The sequence below is a fragment of the Mustela lutreola genome, chromosome 7 (assembly GCF_030435805.1).
Source record: "Mustela lutreola isolate mMusLut2 chromosome 7, mMusLut2.pri, whole genome shotgun sequence".
Taxonomy (NCBI): domain Eukaryota; kingdom Metazoa; phylum Chordata; class Mammalia; order Carnivora; family Mustelidae; genus Mustela; species Mustela lutreola.
In genome coordinates this window covers 105,214,229-105,241,606 of record NC_081296.1, presented here as the reverse complement: position 1 = coordinate 105,241,606, position 27,378 = coordinate 105,214,229, and the positions used below count along the sequence as shown (strand labels likewise).

Genomic DNA, 27,378 nt, shown 5'->3' with positions numbered 1-27,378 from the left:
GACTTTCTCTTAGAGAATAATTGGTCAAAGATTCAAAATTGTAAACAAAATAAAGATCAATCATAGGAAACATTACAAATAGACTTCAGGAAATTTTCAAACAATCCTCTGGGTATCTAAATAGCTAAAGTAAAAACCTTGTCTTCTCTTTTCTAATGGGCTCAAGCATAAAATACAGGAATCAGAAAAAAAAAGCTTGAATGAGAAATCGTCAATTTAAAAATCTCCAATATATAGCTGACTTTTCAGAGAGCCTTGAATAGTTAAAAAAGTAGAAATCAAAACAAATTTATGGTCCTCCAGATAAAAAGAAGAACAAAATATCCTCTATTCTCTAAGAATCAGGACCCTATCCATAGGGACACCTATAAATACAGCAAGAAAAAATCCACTTGAAAAACCAACGTCCTTTATTGGCTAAAAATACCTACAGTGCGTATGACTCAAAAAGAGACTGCCTTCATCTCGGGTCATGATCCCAGGGTGCTAGAATTGAGTCCTACATCGGGCTCCTTGCTCAGTGGGAAGGTCTGCTTCTCCTTCTGCCTGCCACTCCCCTACTTATGCGTTCTTCTCTGACAAATAAAATCTTTAAAAAGAGAGAGAGAGACTGAAGAATCCCTTTGAACAAAAATCACAAAGGACATAAGCAGAAAAGTTGGAGAAGAATCTATGAGAGTCCAGATTAGTACCTTCCAAATTACATAAATCTTTCTTTTTTACATATATAAAAAAATGAGGCCAAAGCAGGTACTAAATTACAACATGCACACATCAGTGACTCATTGCCTTTTATGGCCAATCCCCTGAGCCAGTTAGCCAAGGCTTATCCTCTTGCCTCAGAGCAGTTGCATCCTTGTCTAACTACTCAAAGCATCTTCAGACTGTGTACTAGGATCATATTTAAATCTGAAGGTATCATATACAATCACTATGGCTACCTGAAAACATCTAACATTTTTCTGTTAGTCTTAACTAATGATATGTTAGTTTTGTATTACCACCCCACACTTTTTTTTTTTTTTAATTAAGTAGGCTCCACATTCAGTGGGGAGCCCAATGCAGGGCTTGAACTCATGACCCTAAGATCAAGACCTGAGCTGAGATCAAGAGTCAGATGCTTAACCAAATGAACCACCTCAGGAGCTCCTAACAACTCATACTTTTAATTCAGAAACTCTCTACCCTTACCCACTGAAAGAGAATTTCATGGTTGTGTTTCTGCAGTTCAAGAAGGGGTCATGCCCAGTACAAATATTTTGGACCCTCTCACAACAATTTGTGACTTAATACTGTTTATGGATTTTATCTTAAAAATGTAAAGGGGTAATACTAGAATGAATATGTAATAGCTCTACCAGACCTTGAATCCAGGTCTTTCAATTTGAGTCCAATGGATTTACCTATATGTGAACTATATACAATTCCAAATAGGTATATGACAGCATCATTAGTAAACAGTAATTGAACATCTGCTGTATGAACTTCGGTGTACTCCACTAAAAAATGTAAACTACAAAACTCCTGTTCTTAAGGTATTTATAATTTAGTGAGATGAGATGTGTACATTCAAATCTAAGACTACAAGACACAGCTGAGGAAGAGGAAGAGGAAGCCTAGGATTAGGGGGAGGAAGAGAGGCACTGAAGGGTGGTGGAGTGCTGGGGTATTGAACCTGTGGCCTACCTATCAACATAGGTTGAAGAGCAGCTCTGTGACTAGGGACAAGTTCCTCAACTACGCTGTGCCTCAGTGTTTCCTTATCAGTTAAAAAAGAGAAAGAGTAAAAAAGGAACATTATTTATTTTTATATACCTACAGTGAGTGTCATTTGAATAACATAAGAAAAATACTTAGCACATTGCCTGGCACAAATAAATGCTCAATAAATTGCTCTTGTTATACAGGCCTTCTAGACGTTTCAGATACCTAAATATGGACATTGGGAAAATCCTGCTGTATACCACTGACCTGCTTCTACATGCCGGATCAATATTTATTCTTATTCTTACAGCTTTCAGATCAGCTAAATTACTCTCTCAGCAGAACATAGGATAAGGTAGCTTTCTCAGACAGCTGTCCTTTTTCTCAGCCCTACCATCCTATCTTCTCCTTTAATTTACAGCCTGACCAGGCAAACAACAGCCTTTCATTTTTCTCAGTGAAGTCCCATATTTCATGGTAGGGCTAGGTGGTTACAGTCATCATAGATATTTGACCAAGATCATTTTGCTTTAAAGTGGCTCAAATCACTATGAAAGAACTATTTTATAGATGAACATTTTTAAATCATAGGAATAAAGGGGGCTTAAGTGTAAGTAACTAAACGATAGTAAAATAATTCCCAATTTTCCACATGTAGGCCCAATCTGAATGAGAAATTGTGAGAAACAGGAGGTTTGTCCTAATACAACAATACATTATTATATGCCTCCTCTATGTTAATTTCCACCAATTTCAGTTTAACCATAACGCTGGCATGGACTAAGCTGCTCACTAATAATTACATCTCTACCAAAAGAAACATGAAAAGTTGAGTTTCATTTTATCTCACAAAGAGGATTCTAATCTGTTTCCCCTCTAGCTTTACTGAAATGTAATTGACATACAACACTGTGTATGTTTAAGGTCTATAACATGATAATGTGACATAGATATATATTGTGAAATGATTACCACAATAGGTTAGCTAACATATCCGTCACCTCACATACTTATCATTTGTGGGTGTGGGTGTGGGTGTGGTGAGTCAAATCTATTTCTAAGACCTAGGGTGCTGGAGGGCCTTTAAGCATATGAAAATGGTTCATAAAAATGCTATGGGAGAAAATTGGGATGAATTAACTAATCCAGAAGGTGAAGTACTTATCACTAAGGAGGTGGAAGAGCAGAGAATAAAGGTAAGTAGACCTAAAACATGTGCTGAGGACAAAATAAAGCTTCTAAGAGAAGAGAATTAAAGTTTGTGTGCAGGAATGTTTTTTAGGGTTTAATCCTTCTTATCTTCCTATTGCAGGTAAACCTTAAGTCACTAAGCCCTTATACATACAAATGTACATAGAAATGGCATCCCATTTCTCTGCTCCCAGAAGCTCCCCTCCCATAGATGCCCTCTGCCAGGGTGTGCCCACTGGCCAATTCAGTCCTCAAGTGTTAGGTCTTGTGATGATGGGTTCTACTTCCTGCATGTGCTAAATACTGGAGAGCTGGTTCTTATGGGCTCACAAGGAGCAGTTGCTAAAGTCGGAGGAATTTCACGAGTCAGTTGACATCTCATGGGCAGTTTGATATCAGTCATGGTAAAAGTATTTGTACCTCAGAAATCAGTAAACGTTTTGAATCAGAACCCTCCTCCCTCCTTGCCAGCCAGTTGTAAACATTTATCAGCACACCATTGGCTAAACTTTACACTTCAATACTGCTTTAAAACTGAATTCACTTCTCAACAGTTCAAAAAAAATTTTACCAGAAGGCGAGAAAAAAAAAAATGAAAAAGAAAAAAATTAAATTAACTGCTCTTTTAGTTCTCTTCTTAGAAACAATTTTATTATTATATTTATTTTTATTGTGTTATGTTAGTCACCATATAGTAGTACATCACTGGTTTTTGATATAGCGTTCCATGATTCATTGTTTGCATATAACACCCAGTGCTCCATGCAATCTGTGCCCTCCATAAAAACAATTTAAAAATACAACAGATATTTTGTTTGTTTGATATAAATTGGCTTTGATTGATGAGTCAAATTAATCTGTTAATTAGAGATTCACTTCATTTGCTAATTGCCTTTACCTTTTTTTGCCTGTGGTAGATCTTGTTCATTATTTACAATTTCACTGTTTCAGAGGTAAGAATTCTTCTATTTTAAACTTGTTAAATTTAGTTTTGAGTACAAATTATTATTTTTTAAATTTCATTACCTCCCATCTTAGTGTCTCAGGCAATGTTTAAAATTTATCCACACTTTTATCCAAATAAATCAAGCTGCTCCCTTCTGAGACAGAGGAAAAGGTTGGAAGTGGTGACCTCTAAAAATAGCTTGATGAATTAATTGAACTTCGTTTTATTTATTTTTTATTTTATTTTTTTTTAAGATTTTATTTATTTATTTGACAGAGAGAAATCACAAGTAGATGGAGAGGCAGGCAGAGAGAGAGAGGGAAGCAGGCTCTCTGCTGAGCAGAGAGCCCGATTCGGGACTCGATCCCAGGACTCTGAGATCATTACCTGAGCCGAAGGCAGTGGCTTAACCCACTGAGCCACTCAGGCGCCCCAATTGAACTTTGTTTTAAAAGCTATATTTGAACTTTTTCTCTTGAGATTTTTTCTAATTTAAATGTGAATTATTTTGCAGGTAGTAAATTCTTTAACATTGGTCTTAATGATGTTTTAAAAAACGTGGGGGTGCCTGGGTGGCTCACTCGTTAAGCGTCTGCCTTTGGTTCAGGTCACGATCCCAGGGTCCTGGGATGGAGCCCTGCATCGAGCCCTGCATGGGGTTCCCTGCTCAGCAGGGAGCCTGCTTCTCCCTCTCTCACTTCCCCTGCTTGTGTTCCCTCTCTCCACTCTCTCTCTCTGTCAAATAAATAAATAAAGTCTTTAAAAAATTCAATAAATAAAACATGTGGATTATTTGGTGATATCTTAAACATTCTGAGATCTGAATACATTAGCATATTATCTTTTAATTTCATGATGTGTAGTATTTTTTGTTCTTTTGATTTGGTTGCTTGCATTTTAAATATTACTAAATATCTTTGGAAGCCACTTTTGCTGCTTAATGACATTCACATTTCAATTTCAGATACTTTGATTTACAAGTGTCAACTTGTTTAGGAGTCATTCTTGACTCCTCATTCAATCAAAATTTTTTTCATTGACATTTCAAAATGCCACCAGTTTGCCAACAAATGATAATCTTCTAAAGTTTTTTTTCCTATTGTTTGTTCTCAATTCTTTTTTTTTTTTTTTGACCAAAAGCGGTACCTCTCCCTGTGTCTGTCTCCCCCACTCTCTCTTTCTCTCTCTCTCTAATCAAAGCATAGGTTACTCGCTTTTCATTTTAATGTATCTGGGAAAGTGTAAGAGGCAGTAACTTTTGCTGGTAAGATTTAAAAATTCTTTCTAGAATTTACAACAGAGTTCCCAGTCAATCCCAATGGATCTGGAGAGTAACAGGTTCAGAGAAGAGAAAAATCAAAGCTAATAGCCCAATTACTATATAATACTTCAACTTTCAACCTGACTATTATCTTTTAAAGGTAACAATCTTGGGGTCCCTGTGTGGCTCTGTTGGTTAAGTGGCTGCCTTGGACCCAGGTCATGATCTGAGGGGGTGGGACCACGCCCCCGAATAGGGCTCCCTGTTCAGCAGAGAGCCTGCTTTCTCTCTCTCCCTCTGCTGCTCGCCCTGCTTGTGCTCTCCTCTCTCTGTCAAATAAATAAATAAAACCTTTAGAAAAAATAAAGGTAACAGAGTCTAATAGGTATTGTAAGCCTACAAGAAGATTGTAAGCAGGGACTGGTTTTATTCTACTTGGACTCTTCTTTCCACCGCCTTCCCTAGACCTCAGGGAAAGACCAACATTCCTTCACTGAAAGCACACCATCATCTCTCCATGCAAAGGCCCCTTTCTTGCTTTATCCTATGTTTCCAGATCCCCACTTCCATTCAACTGTCTGCTCTCAAACAAACTTACTCTAGTATGTGTTATTTTTGTGTATGTAGAGCATTCTAAGTAATCATAAGTATTTTTTTTTTTTAAGATTTTTATTTATTTATTTGACAGAGATCACAAGTAGGCAGAGAGGCAGGCGGAGAGAGAAGGGGGGGGGGATGCAGGCTCCCTGCTGAGCAGAGAGCCCGATGCGGGGCTTGATCCCAGGACCCCGGGATCATGACCTGAGCCAAAGGCAGAGGCTTTAACCCACTGAGCCACCCAGGCGCCCCTCTAAGTAATCATAAGTAATACTGTGTTACAAATCTCAAACTTCTTTCTTACTTAATTTGTATGATTTTAACACTCTATACATGCTTACTCCATAACAATGGGTTCACTGCCTTTGGATGTTGCAAAATATTCCAGAATGTTCTTTTCACCTATGCTGCTATCCACTCCCTGCTACTACTACTCTATCAGTGCTGCACTGGTTGTCCTTATACATTTCCCCGGCTTCACAGAATAGCTTCTCCAATCTGCACCTTCACCAACAGGGCCCAAGTGCTCCTCTTTACACAAATCCTAGTTATCATTTGGTATTATCCCCATGTTCAACTTTTTGCCTATGAGTGTAAAATGGTATCTTATTGTTTTAATTTTTTTTAATTTAAATTTAATTAAATTTATTTATTTATTTATTTGACAGAGATCACAAGTAGGCAGAGAGGCAGGCAGAGAGAGAGAGGAGGAAGCAGGCTCTCCACAGAGCAGAGAGCCCAATGCGGGGCTTAATCCCAGGACCCTGGGATCATGACCTGAGCCGAAGGCAGAGGCTTTAACCCACTAAGCCACCCAGGCACCCCTACTGCTTTAATTTTTATCTGATTATCAATGAGACTTGACATCCTTTCAAAAAGTATTAGCCATTCAGGTTTCCATCTGTGAATTGTCTTTATGTCCTTTTCCTATTTTCTCTTAATGCAGTTTAACATTTTTGAATGGTTTTGTTTTAAGACTTTATTTTCCTAGGGGAGTTTTAGGTTTACAATAAAACTGAAATGATGGTACAGAGATCTGCCATATACCACCTGCCCCTACACATGCTTAGCCTCCTCCATTCTCCATGTCACTTACCAGAACAGTTATAAGACACAGCTAAAGCAAATGAGTACCAGACACAGGATACTGGGTGGGGGCAAGCTTTTCAGAGGTGCTTTTCTCCTTCCATCCCTTCCTTCCTCCCTTCCATGTTTTATTTAGTCTAAGACTTAGCTTGAGCCCCTCTGATAAGCCTATGCTGAAGCCATCGTGCTTCAGGTGAGCAGTCATTGGTGTTTAAATCTGTACCTCCTCCAGATTTTTAAGGCTCTTTGACTTCATTATAATCTCCTGGTTCTTGATCTATAAAGAAGGCTGGGGCAAAGGGGGCATTAGTCGCAAAATAACCTGCTTATACCACTCACTACAAGCTCAGATATTGCCCTGACATTATCCTGCTGTTCCAAGCAGAGGCTGAGCTCGTTGCTATTCTGACACCCAGTACACTGAAGCAAGTGATGTTCACACAGATCAATGTATAAGAAAGAAAAAAGTGGGGTGCCTAGCTGGCTCAGTCGGAGGAGCATGGGATTCTGTTGGGGTCACAAGTTTGAGCCCCACATGGGGTGCAGAGATTACTTAAATAAATAAAACAGAAAGAAAGAGAGAGAGAGAGAAAGGAAGAAAGAAAGGAAGAAGGAAAGAGAGAGAGAGAGAGAAAGAAGGAAAAGGAAGGAAGAAAGAAAAAAACACCTTCAAAAACTCGCCCCCACCCAGTATCCTGTCGCTGGTACTCATTTAGCTTTTGCTGCGTCTTGTAACCCCTTCTATTTTCCCAGGAATCTTGTTTGTTTTTAACTTTAATGCTTGATAAATTCATCAATTTTTAAAATTTTTTGTTTTTGTGACATCTCTAGGGTTGGATTTAGGGGAGAACAGATGATACTCTTGTAGAAACCAAAATATCTAGTTCATCTTTTCATCTTCCCATTTTAAAAAAAAGTTTGTTAATTTTTTATTTCCTTATTTTAATCTCCTACTTGGCATCAAATAGCATTAACAAAGTTATCAAAGTACTTCTTGAATGAAATAAAAAAGGAAGAAATGTGACCCTCCCAATTAATTAATATACCTTTATGCTCTTCAGAAAATTTAATAAGAATTTACCATCATTTTACACTCCACTCACCTGAAATGGTTTCAGGAATATTTCCTCCATTGCCAGTCTGCCATACTCAGTGAAAAGCTAGACGGAAAATCATACACACACACACAAACACCACAGAGAAAAACTTCAGTATCAGCAAAGTTCTACTTCTGTGCTTTCTTCCACTCTTTTTTTTCCCTCACTGAGACATAATACTCTATTATTAAGGTTACAATAGTCATTTTAAGGAACTAAGTATTAGGTAAAGCAGAACTACAGAAATTTAGAAATTTTTAAATTTAAATTCAATTAATTAACATATAATGTATTATTAGTTTCAGAGGTAGAGGTCAGTGATTCATCAGTCTTATATAACACCCAGTACTCATTATATCACGTGCCCTCCTCAATGGCCATTACCCAGTCACCCCATCCCCCCAACCCTAACAGAACTACGGTAATTTTTAAATAAAAAAATTAAGGACATAAAGTACATGTTAAAAATAAAGTTTCCACTTCAGGCTAATACCTTCATATCAAGATGTAGGACAGTTTTTTATAGGAGGATGGGGCAGAAAGTAACAGGGTAAATAACCTTTCAAAGCAGAACTTGCACAGATCAGACCAGAGAGCCATAAACTATGTTGGACAGATTTACAGAAGTTGTTGCCTGAGGAAATTTAATGGCATTACTACAAAGGCATAAAGGCACGTGGCTTAAAAATATAATCAGATATACCACATTCTCTCCTTTCCAATTGCTCCCAGTTGAGAGGAACCATATCAGTTTTTGTGTTGCCAGAAATGTAAGGTTTTAGAGAACAAAGACCTGAGGGGGTGACTGTGATTAGACCTCTGATGACCATTTCATCCAGCCCAGCCCAGTGGGTTTCCCCAGCTGGTTAGTCTTCATTCACAAGAATAACAAGCCACGGCAGTTTCTCAGAGCTGGGGCGGAACTGATACAGAGGACTCCCACCCTTTGCCCATTTAGGATAGCTCCCACAGCACCACCCTGCCTCTCTTGCAGAAGGATCTAGGAAGCCAAGGGTAATTACTAACTATCTGATTAGAGTGATTCAATGAAAGTCTGGAATATCATAGCTAAAAGGCAGCTGGTCCAGCGATTAGACACTCACATTAGAATCATCTACTAATGTAACTGGAATTCACAATCTTTTCTGAGGAGGCTGAGGTGTTGTCATTTACAGGAAAAATTTTAAATGCTCTCAGAAAAAGATGACTTACTCAATATCAAAATCCAAAATCAGCCTTCTTAAGAAATCCCTAAGCTGGTATTGAACACTGTCATACCATTAGCTTGGAAAATAATTAGCTAGGTTATGACACAGGCCTAAAGCATAAATCATACTTATCGTAAGAAACAATTATTCAGCATATGGCCTATTTGTCATAAATGTAATGTGATATACTAGAAATGTATTTGGGAATAGTGCTGGATATGAACTCCCAACTGTGATTTTCAACATCACAGGTTACCCTGCTTTATTATCCTTTGTTGTCTATTAAATTTGTACATGGCTCTTAATCTCACAAAACAAACTGAGGGTTGCTGGGGGGAGGGGGTTAGGGAGAAGGGGGTGGGATTATGGACATTGGGGAGGGTATGTGCTTTGGTGAGTGCTGTGAAGTGTGTAAACCTGGTGATTCACAGACCTGTACCCCTGGGGATAAAAATATATGTGTATAAAAAATAAAAAATTTAAAAAAAAATCAAAAAAAAATTTGTACATGGCTCTTATTGCCAAGACAGAATATATATTTAAAGCAAAATTTTCTATAAAATATGCAGAGGGAAACTGTCAGAGAAACAATAGGTTTTGCTCTGTAACCATATAACATGCATTGAAAGACAGCAGAGAGCTGTGAACTACCTTAAGGAAATATCTCATCTTTTACTGATTTGAGATTTAAATGCTGCTCAAGAGTGGAAGGAGCACTGAGCCCATGAGATACCCAGATCTCTAGTCCCACTCTATCACTAATTAGCCACATGAGTTTAGGCAAGTCATTTACTATTTTCAGCCAAATTTACCTCATCTGTAAAATATGGGGGATAAATGTACTTTTTACCTCCATGAGTTATTTATTTTATAACTGGGTCATCTACACATTTTGGGTCATTTTTAAATCAAGGAGTCTTTTCTCTAATCTGCCATATATAGTCACATATATAGGGCCAACAGCAAGTAGCTTTAGAGTAACAAAGAAATTTGAAAACTGAATTAGAAAGAACATAACCATACGGGGCTGAAACAAGAAACCTGGAAATAGGACAACTTCTATTTGCTTATGTTTCTAAATATTTCTGAATTCAGTTCTCCAAGTAGAAGAAGGCCCAACAAAATCTATATATCCTCAAAAGATGACCAGATATGTTAAAAAAAAAAAAAAGAGTATACATATTGTTACCTGGAGGTGCTGAAGATCATCCTCCTGGACATTCTGGGATAAGTTATATACCTTAAAAAATAAAGTTAAAATGAGAAAATAATTAGCATCCTCCAAAGGACTTACTTTGTCATGTTTTATTTTTATAAATATCAATGTTCACAAAATCAAACTCTCTGAAGTTTATTCTTATATAATGGTATTTATAAGACCTTGAGAAAGTAATAAAGCTTGAAAGACAATAGACAAAGTACAATGATCATAAAATTGTTCTAGAAATATCAAAGCTACCTCTCTGGAGACTAAGCAGTGAATAAAATAATCATTCTTACAAGCATACTAAATAAAAGCAATCTAGATCTGAATAACCCATACATAAAATTTTGCCTTAAAAATTATGTTGACCTTTTCACAATTAATTAATTTTGTTAAGCCTAATGGATAGTTCTCTCATACTGAAGTTAGGTTTCAAATATAAGGCTCATATCTTCATACATATGCATTACTGCTTCATGAATTCATGAACAGATCACAGCACTAAGATGACATTCTTTTTTTTTTTTTTTTTGAGGGCTAACTTCAAAAAAAGCTAAGGATGCTTATATGTTTATGTATTAACAAAAAGAACATACTTTGTGTACTTATTTAAATAACAGATTATTTCTAATTAATAAAAAGTTATTACTAGGGACTTAGATTTTTCAGTGAAAACATTCAATGTCTTCAGGTAAAATATAAATAATAAATATTAAAAAGGCAAAGTCAATCCTGTTTTAATAGGCTTGCTTATACTGCTGATTATGAAGAAATCTTTCTCTGCTCACTTATAATTCCAGCCTTGACTTATTTATCCCAACCACTTTGCCTTCCCTACCTTTTAAACTATCTCACCTCTCTTTAACCATCTGTTTCTTGGCCACTATTTCTTCCTACTCTTTCTAATGAATAGAAAATATCTAAAAACTCTCTTAAAATCTTTCATGTTCTAAGTTCTATGACAATAGTAAAACTCTCCAAGGACTTGCAGGACAATCTGTAAAGCCTACAATAACCTCAAAAGCAATACTTTAAAAAGACAAAGAAAGAAAAAAGGAAGGGAAGATAAAAAAAAATTTTTTTTTAAGATTTTATGTATTTATTTATTTGGCATGGGAGCAGAGGGACAGGCAGAGGAAGAGGGAGAGAAAGAATCCCAAGCAGACCCTGCACTAAGCATAGAGCCCAACACAGGGCTTGATGTCAGGACCCTGAGATCATAACCTGAGCCAAAATCAAGACTGGGAGGCTCAACTGACTGAGTCACCCAGTACCACAAAGATAAAAATTTTTGTAAGATATTTACTTATCTAAATGTATAATAAGTGTTTTAAAAAGTTGGGCTAGCATCTAAAAACAAAAACAAAAACAAAAAACCCCACCTGGGTAGCTTAGTTGGTTAAGCATCTGACCCTTGATTTTGCCTCAGGTCATGAGCTCAGAGTCCTGAGACTGAGCATCGCATCAGGCTCCACACTGGTGGACACTACTTGGGATTCTTTCTTTCCCTCTTCCCCTGCCTTCCCCTCCTAAGCAACCCCCGCTCCCACATCACATGCATGCACTCTCTCTCTCTCTAGAAAAGAAAAAAAACTGGGAAAGCATATGTTTTTATACTTAGAAATGTTTATACTGGCTATGTAAAAAAAATGCCTTTAAAATTCTTGTTTCAGTAAATGTAACTTACGATAGGTAGTTTCAATGTATCTATCTGCATACATTATAAAACTTAATATTATTGAGTTTATTATAGGCTTTAAACAGGAAAAAATTATCAATAAGATAATACAAACTTTTCTGACCATAGACTGTTTGGAAATTGAACAGAAATTAGGTAACAGTAACCAAAACAATTCTACTCTTATAGAAATCCTAAGAACTTGTAAGCTAATTGAGGCAAATAACATATTACCATTTCTGTTGTTTGTCTTACCACATGTATGTAGGAACACATATATTCATAAATTTTGGTTAAAGAAACAGCCATCATAATGGATTTATTTTATTCCATACCTGTATCGAGCTGATCATTGTGCTAAGTGCAAATACTGTGGCTGAATCTCTCAGAGTTGACTGACTATCAAAAGTTCCCTGAGTATCCATCAATAGCACTGCGACCTACAGGCAAGTAGAGAACATCACTGATATTTTATAGAACAGGGGCAGTATTAGGGTTACTACAAATTTAACACCATAAGAACTAAAGCAAACTGTTATCAATGAATACTTCAAAGGTAATTTTCTATATATGCCATGAAACTAATAATATTAACTAGCTGAATACTATAATGATTAGTTTTTACTGATAATCCGACATAACAGAAACAGTACTGAAACAAAGTATAGACGTTAGTTTACTGATCTGCATAGTATTCCATTGTGTACTATGCAGATCAGCAAACTAACGTGGGATTGGGAGGGAGACAAACCATAAGTGACTCTTAATCTCACAAAACAAACTGAGGGTTGCTGGGGGGAGGGGGTTTGGGAGAAGGGGGTGGGATTATGGACATTTGGTGGGTATGTGCTTTGGTGAGTGCTGTGAAGTGTGTAAACCTGGTGATTCACAGACCTGTACCCCTGGGGATAAAAATATATGTTTATAAAAAATAAAAAATTAAAAAAATTAAAAGTTTGCTGATCTGCTGTTCTATTGTCCCTGTGATTTTGCCACCTTGATCAATAGAAAGGAAAAGACGAATGTGCAATAGAATGTTACCCACTTCCCTTTAAATTTTCATGTCAAATAGCCAAAATTGGTTCTCAAAAGATCATTTTTGAGGATCCTGGAAAGTGATAACTCTTGCAAGTGAAACTCAATTTTCTTTACGAAGTTTGCATCATACCTTCTTGCCATCAGGTTTATTGATAAGGAAGATTTCACTCCATATTTGGATTCCTGTGGTCTCCCGTTCAGACCCACCTCTCCATGAAAATCCAGTCAGTGGTTCATTGTAATCTCCAACCCAGTCGACTGATTCCTATAAATTTAAAAAGTCTGTGATATGGAACTGGATATGTGGTATCATTTTTTTGACACATCAATTCTGGTTCGTATCTCTCTCCAACTATAGTCAAAAGGAAACCATATATTCACATCTACTGTACGATTCAATTACTTTATCTAAGGTATTTTTACTTAGAAAAATATCTTAGAAAAATTCTTAGATAGAAGCACTATCTGCTACATTTTATTTTAGGTTCTGGGAATACAAAGATATCATTCCAGACCAGAGAAAGCTCACAACCTTAAAAAAAAAAGAAAGAAAGAAAGAAAGAAAAGACAGACAGACGTGCTAACAAACCAATATGTTGCCATGTATATTAGGCATTAGGCATAAATAAAAGCATAGGAAAAGAAATAACTAACTCTTGGTTTGTGCTAAAGGTGGTGTTTGTGCTAAAATTTGAAGGATGCTTGGGAATTTCCCAGGAGAGCAAACCCTGGGAAGGGCGTTCTAGAAACAAAGATATAAAGATAGGTGAGAGGATATTATGTCAGGATATACACAGTCATAATACATACAAATGCTTTGGTATTGGGGAAAGAGGGAGTGAACAGCAAGAGGAGAGGAACCTAGTAGTGTTGCAGAAAAACAAAAACATAAGAAATCTGTTACACTTTAATCTGGCAAGTGCTCTTTAACACAAGCAACATGACGAGTGTTATTGAGCATTTAATTTTAATGCTTATTTCACAGTTAAAACTATGAATATGCCTAAAACTGTATAATCCCAAAGAATGGAGACTAATTTTGTTCACTTAATTTTCCCAACCGTGTTAAGTAGCATACTAACGTTGATATGCTAGAAACAGAGAATGCCAAGAGTTCTGTTTGGTTTCAAAGCCTAAAATATTTTGGCAGTTCTAGTCTTGATTTGTTTGAACTGAAGCTAGAGATAGAAAATATTGAAGTTAACTTTACAAAACTATTCAAAAATACTCTAACTTGAAAGAGTAATCCCAAATAAATAATTATGGTATAAATACATAACACAGTTTCTTTGGGTAGTGTGTCCATTCTGCCTCCACATCCATATTCGCAACTGAATTGCTATGGGTAAAAGGGTAGAAAATATATTGGGATGCTCTCCATTCCCAACCTTCTGTTCCTTGACTCTGTTATCTTCCTGCTTTTGGTTCATCCTAGGTCCCTTAAAGACTCAGTTCTGTGCCACATTGTTGTCTCAAATGTTAGGACACTGTTAGTTGCCTTTGGGGGTGGGGTATGATGAGAATCAAGTGGGAAAAGATAGGAAAGAATTTTCTGGGGTAACAGCAAGATATACTTGCTAGAAGTTGGGCCCATGTAGGCATATAAAATTTCAAAAAATAATAAGCAAATGTACACCTAAGATTTGTGCGTGTAACTGTAATGTAAATTTTACAACAAAAGAAACCAACTAAGCATGGAAATATATGATAATGATACAGGTTGAAATATTTGTGAGGAAGTGTGCCAAAGTCAGCAATTTGCTTTGAAATGAATTTAAAAAATCAGATGCAGTGATGGGTGTAAAGAGAGAACAGCAGCTGGAGACACAGGTGATAAAGCAAGAATATGAATGATAATGGTAAAATCTAGGCAGCAGATACCTAGGTCTTCACTGTAAAATTCTTTTAACTTTGCTGCATGCTTGAAATTTGTCATAATAAATGTTGGGGAGAAAATGATTATAATAAAAAAGTTAGGATAAAAGTTATTTGATACATTTTAAACACTCTAACATGTAAAGTTTATAATCCTATCACTATGATGCATCTCATTCTAAAAGAATAAAAAAAATAAGTTCTATTCCAAGGGAAATGTGGGAAAGTGGTCCATGGAGTTTAGTGTCCAGAGCACTGAAGCTGGAACGGCTCTAGCACAGTGTATGTGAAAACGGAAGTAGGAATCCTGAGACTACTAAATAAAAACACAAAGTGACACAAACACAGAAACAAGAAAACTGTAAAGCATTTTTATGTACCTGGTTGTACATGTATCTCAACATGAAGTCCATCAGGAATGATTTTCCTTTTCTAAATGCTCCAGCAACAGATACAGCAACAACCTCCTTGTCCCTGACAGCCTCCGAGAGAAGGATCCGATTTAGTGCAGTTTCATCTAACTCAAAGGAATGGTCATCTTTGACGATAAGGACTTGCACTGGTCCTGCCTTCTTCACCGGCTCCTCCTCCTCTGAGCTCCATTCATATGTCTTTTCTGAAAACCCGCCTGTTGAATAAAATAGCAATTTATTCAGCTAATCATTTCAAAATACCAAGAAATGTACTGATACCTCTCAATTTTCAAATATCTGAAACAGGGGCACAATGGAATGAAAAATGCTCATTTTAATGACATATATGAATGTCATTAAATGTCTCAGAAAGATTTATGTCTCAGAAAGACTTATAGCTCATCTTTCTGATTATGTGACCAAATCAAAGAGAATTTTATTCTTAAGAATACTCCAAGGCAAAGATCTGTTTGCAGAGTGAGAAAGGAAATCAAAGAAAGGATTCTACTTATGGAGCACAGGAATAAAATGACTTATCCCCTAGAAATAAGTTAAATTATTCACATAAAGGATCCTTGCAACATTTTAAAAAACTGAACATACATAGGAGGAAATACATACAGGGACTCATCACATATTTTTGAAATTGGAATAAGTTTCTAAGCACCCAGTTTTCAGCTCCCTTCATTACATGCATCCTATCTACAAAATCCTAGGTTCTTAACTGTCTAAGACTATAACTCCTAGCAATGGAATTTACAGATACTTAAATTGGATAGGGCCAGATTACAGACATCCTTCAAATTCATAGCAAAGGGGTCTAGACATAATTCGATTTAAAGAAAAATTTATTTGGTGTGAAGATCTGAAACAAAAGCTGTGTGACCCTGGGAAATTACTAAATCTCCCAACTCTTCATCTATAAAATGTAAACTACTAGTAGTACCTATTAATCGGATTGTTGTAAAGATTAAGGGAGCTACGACATGTAAAGTGCTGAGATCAGTGCTTGGCACATAGTAAACTCATAAAGGTTAATCACCACCATCATCATCACTACTTTGGGATTATAGATTGAACTAAGTATTCCTAGAAGAACTTTCTGCCTATTTTCAGAAATGTGGGTATGTGTGTGCATATGTATGTAAAGAATTATCATATATATGATAAAGGGTTAACATCCAAAATATATAAAGAATTGACACAACTAAATACAAAAAACCCTTAAACAATCCAATTTAAAAATGGGCAGAGGATCTGAATAGAACTTTTTCTACAGAAGACATGCAAATGTCCAACAGACACATAACAAGATGCTCAACATCATTAAGCATCAAAAAATGTAAATCAAATCACATACCCTCCCCAATGATTTGGTGAGTGCTGTGAAGTGTGTAAACCTGGTGATTCACAGACCTGGGGATAAAAATATATGTATATAAAAAATATATGTTTATAAAAAATAAAAAATTAAAAAAAAAAAAAAAAGACAAAAAAAAAAATGTAAATCAAAACCAAATACATATCACCTCATACCTGTTAGAATGGCCACTATCAAAAAGAGAAGGAACAAGTACTGGCTAGGACATAGAGAAAAAGGAATCCTTTTGCATTCCTCTGTAAATTGGTGAGAATATAAATTGGTAAGACCACTGTGGAAAACAGTATGGAAAAAATTAAAAATAAAATTACTACATGATGTAGCAATTCCACTTCTGGGTATTGATATGAAGAAAATGAAAGGACTAGCTCAAAAAGATGTGTGCACCCTTATGTTCATTATAGCATTACATATAATACCTAAGATACAGAAACAGTCTAAGAACCACTAAAGTGTCCACTGATGAATGAAGGGATAAAGAAATTATTGTGTGTATGTACATATATGTGTGCACACACATACATATATACACAATGGACTATTACTCCGCCATAAAAAATAATGAAATCTTGCTCTTTGCAACAACATAGATGGACCTCAAGCACATTGTGCCAAACAGAGAAAGACAAATATGTATGGTTTCTTATATGGGGAATTAAAAACAAACAAACAAACAGACAAACAAACTTATAGGTACAGAGAACAGCCGCTGGTTGCCAAAATTGGGGTGCTGTGGGTAGAGAAATAGGTGAAGAGGGACAAAAGGTAAAAACAAAAATAGAGACAAAGAAATTTTGTTCTCTTGTTAAGTCATTTTGAAACTGATGTTTAGTTTCTTCATATGTAAGAGGAAAAAAAGTTTTCCATTTAGTTGTCAGTTTTGACAGAGATCAACTTTTAGAATTAATCCTTAATATTTAAGAATTTTAGAACCCTAGACCCTGGCATTTGTGGTATATTACAAAATAACTTAAGTGTGTCAAGTGACACATTCTTCTATCTACTGCCTTTGTAATGTAACTTCGTAATGCCCTTCCACTTTGACTCTGGAGTCAGCCATGTGATTTGCTTTAGCAGACATGACACAGCAGAGAATTCTTAGACAAGGGCTTCTGTTTCCATTTTGCTCTTTCACTTCTGTCATTCACCTTGTGAATATTCCCAAATTAGTCTGCTGCAGGATGAGAGACACTAGGAACAAAGGCAAACAGCCCAGTTCCCACCAAGCCCCATGGCAAACCAACCCCAAGCTATATGAGGGAGCTCAGCCAAGACCAACAGTTGCCTAACAACTATTTTAACACGTCTGATCAATAAACGCCTATTGTTCTATGCCCTTGAGGTTTTGTGGTTATTATGCAGCAAAACAGACAATAAACTACTGGTATAGCCTACAATCCCTTACTTTAGAAGGACAGTACAGTCTAGGAGTTAAAACACAGGCTGAGTATAGACATGAACAGACATTTCTGCAAAGAAGATACCCAGATGGCCAACAGACACATGAAAAAGTGCTCCATATCACTCAGCATCAGGGAAATACAAATCAAAACCACAATGAGATATCACCTCACACCAGTCAGAATGGCTAAAATTAACAAGTCAGGAAATGACAGATGCTGTGAGGATGCAGAGAAAAGGGAACCCTCCTACACTGTTGGTGGGAATGCAAGCAGGTGCAGCCACTCTGGAAAACAGCATGGAGGTTCCTCAAAATGTTGAAAATAGAACTACCCTATGACCCAGCAATTGCACTACTGGGAATTTACCCTAAAGATACAAACGTAGTGATCTGAAGGGGCACATGCACCCAAATGTTTATAGCAGCAATGTCCACAATAGCCAAACTATGGAAAGAACCTAGATGTCCATCAACAGATGAATGGATCAAGAAGATGTGGTATATATACACAATGGAATACTATGCAGCCATCAAAAGAAATGAAATCTTGCCATTTGCGATGACGTGGATGGAACTAGAGGGTATCATGCTTAGCGATATAAGTCAGTCAAAGAAAGACAACTATCATATGATCTCTCTGATATGAGAAAGTGGAGATGCAACATGGAGGGTTAAGGGGGTAGGAGAAGAATAAATGAAACAAGATGGGATTGGGAGGGAGACAAACCATAAGTGACTCTTAATCTCACAAAACAAACTGAGGGTTGCTGGAGGGAGGAGGGTTTGGGAGAAGGGGGGTGGGGTTATGGACATTGGGGAGGGTATGTGCTATGGTGAATGCTGTGAAGTGTGTAAACCTGGAGATTCACAGACGTATACCCCGGGGGATAAAAATATATTATATGTTTATAAAAAATGAAAACAAAACAAAACAAAACAAAACACAGGCTCTGAAACCAGACTGCTGAGATTTGAATAAAGGCTTTCCCATTTCTTAGCTGAGTAACCTTCAGCAAGTTGTTTAACCTCTTTGTGTCTACCTCATAAGGTTGCTGTGAATTAATATATTCAGGTAACACTTAGAACAGTGGCTGGTACATCGTAAATGCTGTTAGTATTACTATGGATTTAGGAAATGAAAGCCAAAGATGTAACTGACCTTACCAAGAAAAGGATATGGAATTTCTGTAGCAGGAAATCTATCATGGATGCTTTCTTGTGTTACTATTTATTTATTCCTTTTAATATTCCAGCAAGGTATTCATTATTATCTGTATTTTTGACACATGAGGACATTAAGAATTGGGCGATGTAAATTTTCCAAAAGCATGCCTACTAGTAAGAGATAGATACGAGTTCACATAGTTAATAACTGTCGACCTGAGGTTAGATCCCAGGTATGTAAACTTTCATCCCAGGCCTTTCTACTATAATATTCTGTCTCTTTAGGGAAATAAAATAACTCTTAGACACCACATAAATGGGCTCATTTGCTTTGTATCAAAAGAACAGAAGGTCGAAACATACACCAATTAATTCTTCAGATCAGATATATGACCTAGCCTCAAATCAACTCTTTAGAGTATTAGTTTTGAATAAACTGGGCTCTTTTTAAAAAAAAATTATTTATTTATTTGACAGATCACAAGTAGGCAGAGAGGCAGGCAGAGAGAGAGAAGGAAGCAGGCTCTCCGCAGAGCAGAGAGCCAGATGCCGGGCTCGATCCCAGGACCCTGGGATCGTGACCTGACCTGAAGGCAGAGGCTTAACCCACTGAGCCACCCAGGTGCCCCAAACTGGGTTCTTAAATAACCTTTCATTTAAATCTTTTAAAACATATTTAAATAGACATCCTCTCTTATGTTTGAAGGCATACCTTGGAAATATTGCAGATTCAGTTCCAGACCACCACCATAAAGCAAGTCATGAATTTTTGGTTTCCCAGTGCCTATACAAGTTACATTTATACAACATCATAGTCTATTAAGTGTGCAATAGCATTATGTCTAAAAGAAACAAAATATATACCTTAATTTAAAACTACTTTATTGCTAAAAAATGCTAATCATCATCTGAGTTTTCTTTTGTTGGAAGATCTTGCCTCAATGTTGATGGCTACTGACTGAGCAGGGTGATGGGTGCTGAAGTCTGGGATGACTGTGACGATTCCCTGAAATAAGACAACAATGATGTTTGCTGAATTGACCAACTCTTCCTTTTGTGAATGGTTTCTCTATAGCATAGCTGTTGTTTGACAGCATTTTACCCACATAGAACTTATTTCAAATTGAAATCAATTCTCTCAAACCCTCCGCAGCTTTACCAACTAAGTTTATGTCAGATTCTAAATCCTCTGTTGTCATTTCCAGTCTTCACAGCATCTTCACCAGGATTGATTCCACCTCAAGAAACCACTTTCTTTGCTCATCTGTAAGAAGCAACTCCTCACTCAACCAAGTTTTATCCTAAGGTTGCAGCAACTCAGTTCCATCTTCATGCTCCACTTCTATATCTCGCACTGTTTCCAACACATCTTCAGTTACTTCCCCCACTGAAGTCTTTCTGAACCCCTCACAGTCATCAAACTCAGAAGTCTGAAATATTGCAACAATTACTAAAATATGACACAGGCACAAAATGAGCAAATGCTGTTGGAAAAACAGCACACACACACGCATACACAATGACTTTGTTTCTAATCTCTTGGTTCTGATCTATTAAATAATTTGTCTACATCAACACCAATAGTATAATATCTTAATCAAAACAGTTTTTTTTCAGTAAGATTTTATTTATTTATTTGAGAGAGAGAGAGAGCACAGAGCAGGGAGGGGCAGCAGGAGAGGGAGAAAGCATCTCAAGCAGCATCTGTGCAGAGCTTGATCTCACAACCCTGAGATCACCACCTGAGATCACAGCCCGAGCCAAAAACCAAGAATTGGACGCCTTACCAACTGTGCCACCCAGGTGCCCCTGAAATAGCTTTATAAAACGTCATTATGATCATATTCCTCTAATTATCACGCCTTGGCAATTTTGACCCTTCCCATATAAATATTGGAATTAACAAGTTAGTTGAATTTGTGAAACTACATTAAATTTACGGATTGATTTGGAAAGAATCAATTTTGTTACACTGTCTTCCAACCCACAAACATGAGCTATCTCTCTTCAATAAAGTTTTTATAATTTGGGGTGCTGAGGAAAGTAGGTTTTTTGGATTTATTGCTAGGTACATTAGATTTTATTCCTAATTATACCTTGTTTCATTGTTGTGTTTTTAATTATGTTTTATAGCCATTGCTTGGATAAAGAAATATAACTGACTTTAATAGATCAGTCTCATATTGAAACTGCTATTCCCTATAAATTTAATTTTTAAAAAATAATGAAGTGCTGTTTCTACCTTTTCAATATTTATGTATTTCCTTTCTCTTTCTTGTATTATTGGACATTCTATACAATGTTGAATACAGAGGGAATCCTGGACACAACTTCTGATTTTAGTGAGCATAACTTCCTGATTTTAATGGGACTGCTTCCAATATTTGAGTTCATATTTCTTATAGTTTGGTGTGCTTTGGAAGGTAACTTTATCTTATTAAAAAACTTCTCTACTGGTTTACTATGAGTTTTCAAAAATCATAAATGAAAATGAATTTTATCAAATATCTTTTCTGTATCTGTTGAGATGATCACCAGGTTTTCCACCACCACTCTGTTAATGTAGTGAGTAATACAGCTTTACATTTTTTATTAAACCTAGTATTTTCAGGGTACAATATTTATATACTATTGATACAGTTTGGTAAAATTTTGTTTAGGAAATGTGCATCTATATTCACCAATGAATTGAGTCTATCATTTTCCTTTCTCATTTTTGTCTTTGGCTAGTTTAATACTCTGTTATATTAGCTTTATAAAAGGACTTAGCAATGTTTCCCTTTCTATCTTCAAAACGAGTTTGTAACAAAAAATTAGGGTGAACTGTTCTTTGAAATTTTGATAGATCTTGCTTTAAAACCATCTGAACCTGCTCTTTTCTTTGTGAGATGATTTTTAACTGTTATCTCAATTTTATTAATACTAAAGATACAATAGTGACATTAGTACTAATAAAGTTTTTTATTTCTTCAGAAATTTTTTGGTGCATTTTATCTTTCTAAGAATTTTTCTCCATTGTCTAAAATTTCAGACAAAATATAGGCAAAGATGTAAAACATTTAAACAGTATATAATTAGCCAGCCTGACCAAACTGACATCTAATAATTACAAAATCATATAGTCTTTTAAAGTTCATATGGGATATTCACCAAATAGACCAGGTACTGGTTCATATACCAATCTAAGCACATTTCAAATTTCTAAAATACTGCAAAAAGTATGTTCTCTGACAATAGAGAAATTAAACTAGAAATAAGTATAAATTTAGAAAATTCCTAAATATTTTGAAATTAAACAGTAAATTTCTAAATAACCTATAGATAAAAGAAAATATCATAATGGAAATCATAATATGTTGTAAACTAAATAATCTAATGAATCTGGTCCATTCATCAGCAACAATATACACTATCTTAATCAAACAGATTTATGAAAAGCCATTACATGTAGTACAGCAAGCCTGTCTCCTATCTTCTAATTATTATCAGTTGGGGCAATTTTGACTCTTTCTATATAAATGTTAGAATCAGTAGGTTGGAGTGTGGTAGCTTATTTATACAGAAATAGTGAAAATATGATATAACAGAAACTTGCTTAGAAGAAATTTACATCTTGAAATTTACAGTAGAAAAGATGTTTGAAAAAGCACAATATAAATTCATCTTAAGTGAGAAAAAGAATAACACTAAATTCAAAGAAAAGAAAAAGTAGGAATAAAGATGTCAGAAACCAATGAACCGGGAATACAGATCAACAAGAATGATTTAATAATCTAAGACTAATAAAAGAAAATAAGAAGAAAAATTCACAAATCAACAATTTCAGATATGAAAAGGGAAATCACTACAGATCCTACAGATATTTAAAAGATAATATGTGGAGAATGACATCAGCATCATGGTGACATGAATCCTTTCTTTTTTCTCTCCTCTCTGATTTACAAGTAATTGGACATCTGTAACCAAAAGAAGAAGAATAAGGAGGAGGAGGAGAAAGAAAGAATGAAAGAATGAACAGGCCTTTCCACAGCTTACTAGGACACCCAAGAGATCCATCCATCTATGCACCGAAAAGTGGGTGGACTGGACTGCAGAGGAGGTTGCAGGGAGAGAGAAAAAGCCATGGAGCCTAGGGCTATAGAGCCTCCAGCATCAAGTGCAGTAGCTGGGACCAAGTACAAGCCTTTAAAGAGGTGGAGGATAAAGGCAGGGAGTGGGGGTCTGCAGGCTGGTTCTGCATTCCACAGCTGGGGGGGCCTTTGCTCTCTCTGAGGTAAGACTGCAGTGAATGGGGGGAGGGAAAGGAAAGAGAAGTAGGAACTGAAAGAAAATGTCTCCTGTTGTTTGTCTTAGGCAAAAGAACCACCTAGGACCTCTGGGACCCCCACCTCCTCCATTTAAGGAGTCCCTATTGGGCTGGCCTCCAGCTATGGGCACACCCAAAATCCCAAGTGTTGAGTACCTCCCCCAACTCTAAAGCAGCCGCCCTTTTTTTATTCCCCCCCCCGCCAGCTTTACATATATATGTACATACACATATATACATATACATAGATACACACAGAGACATAGACGTTGCTGTAATGGAAACCAAAAACTTGAACTATAGTGCCACCTTCTGGAAGACAAAGAAAGACTCCTAATTTACCAAACCTGTTGAACTGTTGAAATCAAAGCAAACAAAACCTTGCCTAAATGAGAAAGGTATTTGTAACTTCAAATGTGATAGCAGAGGCAGTTTTCATCAAACAGCACAAAAAACTCATGGTCATATGGTATTATAGTAAGAAAATGACAATTTTCCAGCAACCAAACCCAAAGACATGGAATACTGTGATCTGATAAAGAATTCAAAATTGCTGTTACAGAGGTGCCTGGGAGGGTCAGTCAGTTAAGCGTCCAGCTCTTGGTTTCAGCTTACGTCATTATCTCATGGGTGGGATCAAGCCCTGAATCGAGCCCCACATCACGACCCACGCTCAGCGGGGAGTCCGCTTGAAGATTCTCTCCCTCAAGATTCTCTCCCTCAGCCTCTCCCCCCACTCGTGCTTGCTCTCTCTCTCACTCTCTCTCAAATAAAATAAATCTCTAAGAAAAATTGCTTTTGTGGAGATACTCAATGAGCACAAGAAAACTCAGAAAGGCAATATAATGATCTCAGAAATAAAATTAAGGAATAGGGGCACATGGGTGGCTCAGTCAGTTAAGCATCTGCCTTCTGTTCAGGTCATGATCTCAGGGTCCTAGGATTGAACTCCACATCAGGCTCTCTGCTCAGTAGGGAGTCTACTTCTCCCTCTCACTCTCCCTCCATGTTCTCTCTCTCTCCAAATAGGTAAATAAAGTCTTTGAAAAAAAAAGAAAAAGAAAAACAATGAAAAGAAGGAGTGCTTTATTTACCAAAGAGACTGAAATTCTGAAGCTGGTGAACTCAGTAAATGAAATGAAGAATGAGTTAGAATGCACTGGAAAGAGAGATCAGATGGAAGAGAGAATTAGCAAGCTAGAAGATAGGAATCTAGAGGCGATTCAGGTTGGGCACCTGGCTTGCTCAGTTAGTAGAGCATGAGGCTCTTTACTCTGGGGTCATGAGTTCAAGTGCCACATTGGGTGTAGAGCTTGGTAATGAAATCATAGCATAAAAATTTTTTTTACATCAAAAATAAGAGGAAGGATAAAAGGATGGAACTTCTAGAGGTGAATGAAGATAAATTGCTATGAGCTGAGAAAAGACTTTTTTAAATCTATGAAATGTTTTATGTAAACCTCATGGTAAGCACATAACAAAATCTAAAGCAGTGATATAAAAACATAAAAAAACAACAGGAGACTGAGGAGAGCACCATGGAAAACTACCAACTTATAAAGGTAGACAGAAATAGAAGAAAGGAGAAGCAGTGGAGAGAAAAATAACCAGAAGGCAAAAGATAAAATAGCCATAGTGAATCCTTGCATATCTATAATATAAATGAATTGAACTCACCAAATAAAAGGCACAGAGGGGTTAGATGGAGTAAAAAACACAACAAAATAAGACCCAACTATATGCTGCCTACAGGAAATGCATTTCAGCTCTAAAGATACACCAGGCTCAAAGCGAAAGAATAGAAGATACTATTCCAAGCAAATGGAAAAAAAAAAAAAAGGTGGGAATAGTCATGTTTACATCCAGCAAAAAGACTTCAAGTCAAAAAAAGGTTAATAAGAGACAAAGAAGGCCAAAACATAAAGATAAAAAGGACAGTATATCAAATCATAAATATTTATGTTCCCAAGAACCAAGCACCAAAATTTAAGCAAATAGTTACAGATCTTAAGGAGAAATAGATAACAATAAGATCATTGTAGGGGACTTCAATATTCCACTATCAGCAATGGATAGATCATCCGGATAGAAAAACAAGAGCAGACATTGAAATAGAACACACTTTAGAACAAAAGGACTCAATAAACACACGAAATATTTTATACAACAATAGCAGAATACACACTCTTTTCAAATGTACACAGTACAATCTCCAAGACAGCTCCTATTATAGGTCACAAAACAAACTTTAGCAAGTTTAAGAACACTGAAATCATGCCAACTATTTTCTCTGACCACAATGGTATGAAACTAGAAAACAACAACAGGAAAGTGAGAAGGCTGACAAATATGTGGATACTAAACAACACACTTCTAAACAAAGCATTGGGTCAAAAAAGAAAACAAAAGGGAAATAAAGGAGAATGTGTTTGGCACGCTTGAGGAACAGGAAGGAGTGTGGTATGGGTGGAGCAGGTTGGGAAGGTGCTAAGGGGCCAGACCAACAGACTTAGACAAGCACAGATCTGAAATGATCTGCAACAGAGTAAATACTGGGGGTGAGAGAAAGAAAAAAAGACTTCAATAGATGTTTGTATACGATTATCCTTTTCTACTCTACCTTTGTGTACTAGGTATGAATGAAACAGACAGCTCCAAACTTTTAGTTTATATCCTTCAGACTTTGGAGAGCTACATATAGACTTAATGAAGAAAAGGGAAATTATAGGGGCACCTGGGTGGCTCAGTTGGTTAAGTGTCCACCTTTGGCTCAGGTCACGGTCCCAAAGTCCTGGGATCAATTGAGCCCTGTACTGGGCTCCCTGCTCAGCGAGAAGTCTGCTTCTCCCTCTCCCTCTGCTGCTCCCCCTCTCTCACTCTCTCTCTGTCAAATAAATAAAATCTTTTTAAAAAAAGAAAAGAAAAAGGAGATTATATAATTAATGTGATGTAAGTATGCTGTAAAATAAAACAAATATCTGAACCATGACTATAAAATAATGAAATGGTTTATGGGATGAAATCTCATTACAATGTAGGCAAAGAGGAATATCAAGTATTCCTTTTTGATAAAAAAATCATTTAAAATGTAGAAATAATTTTTTATTAAGTAACAGAATGAATAAAAAATAGAATGAATCTGTTAAATGTTTATAAATATATAGACATTAGTTTGTATCTCATCTAAAGTTAAGAAAGGCTTCCTATCTGAAGCCAATCATAACCATCAATCTATATATATATTTATGCTAATAAATACTGACATATAAAAATATGCATTTAGATAAGCTACAACCCAGATACCTACCAACTGATAAATTGATAAACAAAATATGATATATCCATACAATGAAATATTATTTAACAACAAAAAGAAATTCAGGATCAATGTATGCTACAAGAAGGATGAATGTTGAAAACACAATGTTAAATAAAAGATGTCAGTCAGAAAAGATCACATGCTGTAGGATTCCATTTATACGAAACTCCCAAAACAGGCAAATCCATAGAAACAGAAAGTAGATAAGTGGTTTCCTAGGACTGGAGGGTTGGAGGGGTTTGGGAGGTGGTGTCTAAGAGGTGCACATTTTCTTTTGGAGGCTAATGAAATGTTCTAAAACTGGGGGATGAGTGCACAACTCTAAATACCCTAAAAGTCTCTGAACTGTACATTTTAAATGGGTCAACTGTATAGTATATAATTATATCTCAATAAAACTGTTAAACTATTTAGAAAAAGTTCAGTTTCTACAAAAAAAAAGGTCAAATTGAAAACACAGACTAAAAATATCTAGAGAACAGAGACTGTCTTACTCATATTTATAATT

The 27,378-nt window shown here is 36.3% G+C and overlaps 1 protein-coding gene across 2 annotated transcripts in view; it reads right to left on the bottom strand.

Moving 5' to 3' along the window:
* ATL1 (atlastin GTPase 1) overlaps positions 1-27,378 on the bottom strand; it is a 70,029-nt gene that overhangs the window by 25,770 nt on the left and 16,881 nt on the right. For both annotated transcript variants that reach the window (XM_059182052.1, XM_059182053.1), the window contains exons 2-6: positions 15,266-15,513; positions 13,141-13,275; positions 12,308-12,412; positions 10,280-10,330; positions 7,889-7,945 (exon numbers count right to left, since the gene is read on the bottom strand). In XM_059182052.1, the coding sequence (XP_059038035.1) occupies positions 7,889-7,945; positions 10,280-10,330; positions 12,308-12,412; positions 13,141-13,275; positions 15,266-15,513 (596 nt within the window). The remainder of the gene's footprint in view (positions 1-7,888; positions 7,946-10,279; positions 10,331-12,307; positions 12,413-13,140; positions 13,276-15,265; positions 15,514-27,378) is intronic.